Source organism: Falco naumanni, chromosome 1 (assembly GCF_017639655.2).
Source record: "Falco naumanni isolate bFalNau1 chromosome 1, bFalNau1.pat, whole genome shotgun sequence".
NCBI lineage: Eukaryota > Metazoa > Chordata > Aves > Falconiformes > Falconidae > Falco > Falco naumanni.
In genome coordinates this window covers 23,352,352-23,359,454 of record NC_054054.1, presented here as the reverse complement: position 1 = coordinate 23,359,454, position 7,103 = coordinate 23,352,352, and the positions used below count along the sequence as shown (strand labels likewise).

Sequence of the window (7,103 nt, the reverse complement as noted above, 5' to 3'; positions counted from 1 at the left end):
AAATCCCATGCATTTTATATGAGAGACTGATGGCATGTAAAAGCTTTTATATGTTAGAGCTTGTTTCAGGTTATATTGGCATCTTGCTCTCTTACTCAAGACAGCTTGTATTTGCAGGCATGGCCACGCTGTCTAATTAAAGAGTAGGAAGACTTGGGTCAAGAGCCTATAAAAGCTGAGCAGCCAACAACTATTGGAAAGCTGCAACCAGTAGCACTGTGTCCAGTGACGCAGTGATACCTGTTCAGGTTGGTTTTGTTAAGCTGAGGTGCTGGGTGTGTGCCAGAGGCACTTGTGCCAAGATGGTGACTGAACTGCATGTCTAGGCCAAAGACTGTAAAAGTACCAGCGCCTAGTTCAAAGAGTAGAAAACACGGGAACAAAGTATTTTTGGCAAGGATGAGATGAATAAAATTCTATATAAGCCTGTGTCTGATTTTCTTGGCCTCTCTGTAATTTTCCCTTGCTTGTGATTGTTTGCCTTAATCTCAGGTTACGTTGTGTAATTCAGCTGTTCTCCCCTCAGTTACAATTTTGGTTTTCTTGTAATGATTAATGCTGAAATGCATCCTTAATCTTTAAGGATGGTAAGATGGGTAACTCCTAGGTATGCTCTGTTCTGATTCTTTCCAGTGTGTCTTTCAAGCAAACTAAAATACTTGGGGTTTTGTGAAGTATCAATGAAAAACAGCCCCTAGCAAAGAAAAACTTAATTGAAACAATCTGAGAAATACTTGAATGCAAACAAAATTATAAGAGAACTTGGGATGGGGGGTAGAGGTAGAAAAGTCGTTGAAAATATTTTAGCCAACTCTTATCTTGGAGCAATACTGCTTTTAGAAAGAAATTTTCACTGGCAGTATTCTGGGCTTATCTGGATTGTCCTGGAAATAATTTTATTCACCATTAAGTGCTTTTAGACTGCAGTTGTAGAAGACAGCAAATCCTTACTAGGTAACCAAATGCTTTTATTACAAAATTTATCTGGATTTTTGCATACAGTGATCACTGATACTCCATATTTATTTACATTCACAAGCAAAAGGAGTTAATTGAAAAAAATTGTTTTAAAAATAGAAGAAAAATCTCACTGCAAAGTTAAAAATATTAACTTTAAAGGACTATGCTGACTAAGTGTTTCTAAGCTGCAAAATCTGGGAAGTTATAACCTAGGCTTGAAAACATTTTGCAATTTCACATCAAAAGCAAAGCACAAGTATAACAAATGCGGTGAGACTTTACATCCTTACTTAGCTAGTCAGGGCAGGGGCTCAAACACTGTTCTGTGTGCTCCATGTTAATGCCTGTTGAATATACCTTCAAGGCATGTGCTCAGAGTTCTTGAATCTGCTGCAATGGATTTGAGTGACCCTCTGTCTCCTACATGTTTGTGGCAAACAGTGGCAATCAGAGAGCACATGTGTCCTGGTGAAGATGGTGGCAGGAATCTGTTACTGTTGAATAAAGTATGTTCTGGTGTGCCTATTCTGAAAACAACAGCAAGAAGACTGATGTGCAGCAGTGAGAACCATCAAGAACAGTGGACTGAGATGACAGCCTTCAATTTTGGAAGTTGTGCAGGTCTCAAATTATCAAAATCGGATCCGGCCTCCTCCTCCCCACTAGCATGACTCATTTTCATCAATCTCTATGGGGCTTTTGTCTTGGGAAGGAAACGAAGAAGAAATGCCATTCTCCTGTACAGGTTGCAGGGATGGCACACATCTATCTTGTAAGATTGGCACTTCAGCCATGTGTAAATGAGTCTCAAAATAATCCACGGACTCCCCTTCTTGAATCTCTGCTAAAATCTGGTAGTCCCCAAAACATATGATGCACTTGCACGGCAGGTCCAGTTTGTTCAAGTAACCCAGTTCTGTTTGGTCCACAATCAGTTTTGTTTTCTTGCTCATGTTCTTTATCTCAAAACAAAGTTCTGAGCTGTTCAGTTTTCTGTAAAACTGCAGTGAAAACTGAATCCGAGAAACGCGAGTATCTATTAAATTATAATGGCAGATGCTAGAATCACGGCCAAACTTGGCCATTTCATCTGCCCTGACCTGTTCTCGCTTACGGAAATTCAAGCAACGAAACATCATCTTGTTGTCTTGGCAAGGATGGTAAAAGGTCATGTGGAGACACGTTACTGTTTCTTCAGTTTCAGCTTCTTCAAAAGAGCTCATGATGAAAGGTGTCCTTGGAACTACAAGAAAAAAGTCAAATACTAGCATGAAATCACTGTAGTACCAAAAAACCTGGATCAGTGTAGCATTCAGTTACCTCATATACTATTGTATGGTGACCATATGTAATTTATAGCAAAATGGTTGACAGTAAATGTAATGAAATCACTGGAATGAAGAAGCGGGAGTCAAAGCTACTTAGTCCAAGACAACCATCATTTTCCACCACTTCACCAGAGACTCCTTTGGTGACCACAGCTAAGTGACACATTGCTCTGTGCTGAACTCTTGCTGTCAGTCAATCTCGCATCTGTTGCAATGGCTGTGTTAGCACTTCAGAACTCTCGAAAACACCCTTGACTGTAAATTGCTGCCAGCTAGCTCTTCGTGAGAATCTTTCAGTTAAGACTTATCTTTGGAAGAAATATGTTACTTCACAGTGACAGTAAGATTTACTGTATGGACTTAAAATGGAGCATTAACTAGTATTATCTAGACCTGCGTGTTCTGTTTTACAGTGTAGTCCTTTGACTAGAAACTATCAGATAAATGACGGTAGGCAGTAATGGTTCAAATGTGTATCAAGCACTCTTTTGGCTCTTTAGTCAGAATTTACCTCTTGTATGAAACAAAATACAGTTTTTTAGAAATGACTGATGTGGCAGTACGTAAAAGGAATGCAAAAGCTGGAATATCAGTGATGCCTTACAGAAGGATTTGTCACCAGCTCTAAGTATTTCCCCACTGCCTATTGGAACATCCCAGCTATCTGCTGCAGAAGTACTTAACTAGGCACTAAAATAACTTTTGTTGCATTTTGGGTTTTGGTGGTTTAAGCTTCTCACATGCAGCACAGAGATGCTTGCTTATGAACTTAAATTCTATTCCACAGTTTGAGTGACTGCAATGCTTCCACATAAAACCTATGAGACACCTTAGGAAACACTCTGATCTCGTCCTCTATACAAGCAAGGCCAGTATTTTCCTGCATTGAAACTTAGTCTAAAGAAAGAAAAGGCTGGGTACTTAAAATAGGAACCAGAGAATGAGTTCTCCATTACTCAACAGAGAAACATGTGAGCAGCCATTTAATGGGGATCATACAGTGCAGATGTTTGTCATGTTTCTTCTAGATTGTAGTTAAATTTCCAACATGTCACATGCCACATGCCAATCGTGAGCTTTCTCACCAGCTCTGTTCAGTGAATGACACTGAAAAGCAGCTTACAATTTAATTTTTTTTTATGGGTAGTTGAATCATCACTGCAGTTTTCTGACTCGTGGTGTTTTTTTAAGACTAAATTATACCACTGCGCATAAACTCCAAGCACAGTGAATGATTGTATATCGGTGCATCACTTTCTGGGTGAAACCTCACAATCGTTTCCTTATACTTTCAACGTAATAACAGCACCAGTTCTGACGCAGTAGTTTAGCAAACTCAGCTTGCTTACTGGAGTAGGCTGTAACAGTGCTAAGCTTAAGATGCTTCCAGAAATCAAAGAGCTTGCTTTAAAACAAACTAGAAAATATCATCTGTGCTTTTGACAGAAGTACAGAGAGACGCTCTGATGGCAGGCTATTCCTTTGCTATCTGTATGACAAGCTGCGGTGGCATTGGCATCCATCCCACCTCCTCCTAGTATGCCTCAGCTCTGGAGAGCTGGAAGCAGCTCTGTGAACAGGAATGTGGATGTCTCTTCCTGTGCTTAGTTCTGCCTGTTGCTCTTTTGCACTAGTAAGAGGATGTGAGATGTTACACAGGGTCATCTTTAGTTTAAGGGGAAAACCAAGTCATTTCACTTAGTTTGCAGATCTGCCTACAGAGTTTTCTGCCTCAAGACTTGGGCTGAATTTGGTACCAACTTAAAAGCATGTTCTGCTTCCATTAGTATCTTCCCTTAAATTGCTTTCTGAAGTGTATCAGGACGGGGCAAAACACAGGAATAGAAAGAAATATATTTTGAGAAATCTGCAGCGTATACAGATGTATCAGATCAATGATAAAATGGTTTTATTCACATGTTCATGAATTTTACAAATGGCTACGTGTATTAATTAGTGAAGGGGAAGAACGGCCACTGATTACTTAAGCAGTGCCCATGGGACCTGGATTTCAGCAGCTCTCACAGACCCTGCTGTCTATTCATGATCTGCTTGTGTGCCACCTCAGGCAGCCCCAACTTAGTAGCCAGGTCCTGCATTAAAGGTTTATCAAGGTTAGACTGAACATAATTCCACATAAATACTGACAGAGTTTCTGTTTACTAGATTATATTGGACAAGAGAAAAATTTCAGAGAACTCCAACTGGAGAAGGAAACTTCCTGCAGTTAAGTCCAGAATTCTGCAACTGTAAGGTAGCCCACTGCACTGCTATTGGCTGTATGTTAATTTGCAAACAAATTGTGATCTTGCCTCTTTCCCTTCTCCCGACATTGTGTGCATCATTATCCCCATTTTTAGAGACAGGAGAATGACACAGAGCATTAAAAACAAGAAACACTTTCTAGCTGAGTGTTTAACAAGAGCTTAACTCAACCTACAGTGTATTGCTCAGAGCTCTCTGCCCATTTGCTTTTGCAGATCAAAATGCAAGTGTTCAACCTGTGTATTGAGAAAAAGAATAACATCTGTTTTTTTAACTTAACTTACATTCTAAAAATGGCCATGAACTTTGAGGCAGAGGCAGTGCAGAATACAGTCCAGGTTCAGTGGGTGCTGCTGAAGCAACCAGTGGCTGTTTTTCCCCTTCTCTAATTAATAAATGTAGCCATGTGTAAAATAATTTTCAGGTACATTACACAAGGACAACTGTCCTTTTTGTCTCCCCAGATTGCCATGCTATGGTCACTAGCATATCTTTCGCCCTCAGCCAGCGATCATGCAGGAGGCTGGCAGATCCCTGCGTGCATCCCGAGGCAGTGTGTCCCAGGCGCGTCCTGACAGCTCTGGGCCTGGGAGTGCAACCTCTGCTTTGCTTAAAAACATCATCTTTGCTGGCATCACGTGAGAATATTCTAACTGGACGTATTTAGGGTCTGGGGCACAAGGCTGATGGGGGGCGGCTGGGGGGGGTCAGCCTGGAGAGGGGCTGGGGGGCCTGACCGCTCCCCACAGCTGCCTGACAGGGGCTGTGAGGGGAGGTCGGTCTCTGCTCCCAGGGAACAAGCCACAGGACAAGAGGGAACGGCCCCAGGCTGCGCCAGGGCAGGTTTAGGCTGGATATCGGGAAAAATGTCTTCAGGGAAAGGGTGGCCCGGCATGGGCACAGGCTGCCCGGGGAGGGGGCGGCGTCACCACCCGGGGGGGTTTAACACACACACAGATGCGGCGCCTGGGGCCATGGTCAGCGGTGGGCTCGCCGGGCTCACAGCTCCTTCCCAACAGACATGACGCCGCGGTTCTAACTGTTGCCCACCCGTGGACACCCGGACTGGCCGGCGGGGCTCTGTGCCGCCGGCCGCAGCAGGGGCGAGGGCGCGAGCTCCCGAAAGCCCTCGCCGCCTCAGCCGCCGCCTAGCGAAGAAATCCCGGTCCGCCCTGTGCCCGTACCCGCGGCGGCGGCCCTCGGCCCGGCCTCCCCCTCACCTGTCAGCAGGCGGGCGGGAGCGCCTCTGGCTGCCTTCCGTCCTGCGGGGCGCGGGCCTCGGCGCCTGCCGGGGGTCCGCGGGGGCGGCCGCCTCACCGCCCGGTATGCGCCTCCTCACCGCCCGGTACCTCAGCGCGGCGGCGGGCGGGAAAGGCCCGGCTGGCGGGGCGGGGGCTGGCGCTGAGGGGAGGCGGGGGCCGCCGGGCGGCCGAAGGGTGAACGTGAGGTGTTTTTCTGCACGGTGTACCCAGCTCTCCTTTTATTGTAGTGAGTAAACCGGGAAGAAATTAAAAAAAAAAAAAGTAGGTGCAGCTCTGTCAGGGATTTTATGTGGTCATCTCAAGCGTCGTGCATGTAAGTGCCGTACCCAAACCAGCGATCATAGCCCTGTCAGGGACGGATCCAGACTGCAGGGTCAGTAGTTCACTGAAATCATTCCTGTTTCAGCCCCGCACCCGCAGCTTAGCGCTTTGAAGAGTGAAATATAAGCAGCGTAGCAGGTGACTGACGATGTTCTTAAATCGAGTAGTTTAAAACGCTGGGTTATTCAGTTTAAGCAGCGGTGGTTCAGCTTCATCGCGCTGCCTTTGGGGAAAAAACTAATCTTTCTTTGGCTGGTGATCTAAACTGGGCTGAAAACTTTCCATTTGCTAGAAACCCTGAGGCAGCCCTGCCATCTGGCAGGAAAAAAGGAGTAATTCTCTCTCATCCAGCTGCATAATTTTTCTTATTAACCAAGGTTCCTCCCAAGCACGGGGCAAGAGGCAGGGTGCAGAAAAAACCTGTTCCACCTTGGCCTGAACCCTGCTCAGTGTTCTCCCTTACCTGGGTTTGTATAGCCTCGTGAGTAACGAGCTGCTGTGCCTCCCTGAGTCCTGTAGGTTTAATTGCTTTGGCACGGGCAGTGAGATACTCTGTTGGTTCATATAAACTTATTTTCATTTGTGGGTTCCTTTTATTTATTCAACAAACAGGTAAATTACTTGTGGGTTGATAAGTTCCTTTGTAGATCTTCAGAATACATTTGTATCTGTACACAGGCTAATATGTCTGCTGCGTGTGCTCTTTTCCCCTCACATCAGAAAAAATAAAAAGGAGGTTAGACTGTGTTTTGCAAGAAGTCACGTTGAAAAGCAGAGAAGGAAAACAGATTCTTCCAAGTTTTTTCCTTAGAATAATGCCTTTCCCGCAGCAGGCAGGGCTGGGTGTATGGGCTCAGACAAAAGCACTTTGCTGCCTTCTGGAAAAGCCAGAGTTGTGCAACCCTGCTAATTATTGCATCTCTTTATGGTTGCCTTTCCTGTCAGCCCTTCAGTTCCGGAAACAGCC

At 44.9% G+C, this 7,103-nt stretch overlaps 1 protein-coding gene across 1 annotated transcript; it reads right to left on the bottom strand.

Annotated features, from left to right (window-relative positions):
• Positions 1 to 953: 953 nt before the first annotated feature.
• TIFA (TRAF interacting protein with forkhead associated domain) lies at positions 954 to 5,923 on the bottom strand. The gene is made up of 2 exons (XM_040585359.1): positions 5,774 to 5,923; positions 954 to 2,203 (listed from the first exon to the last, which is right to left on the bottom strand). The coding sequence occupies exon 2, from the start codon at positions 2,181 to 2,183 to the stop codon at positions 1,623 to 1,625; it is 561 nt and encodes a 186-aa protein (XP_040441293.1). The 5' UTR covers positions 2,184 to 2,203; positions 5,774 to 5,923; the 3' UTR covers positions 954 to 1,622.
• Positions 5,924 to 7,103: the final 1,180 nt, after the last annotated feature.

Coding starts and splice junctions, on each gene's coding strand:
- TIFA (XM_040585359.1), bottom strand. CDS start 2,183: ATGAGCTCTTTTGAAGAAGCTGAAACTGAAGAAACAGTAACGTGTCTC.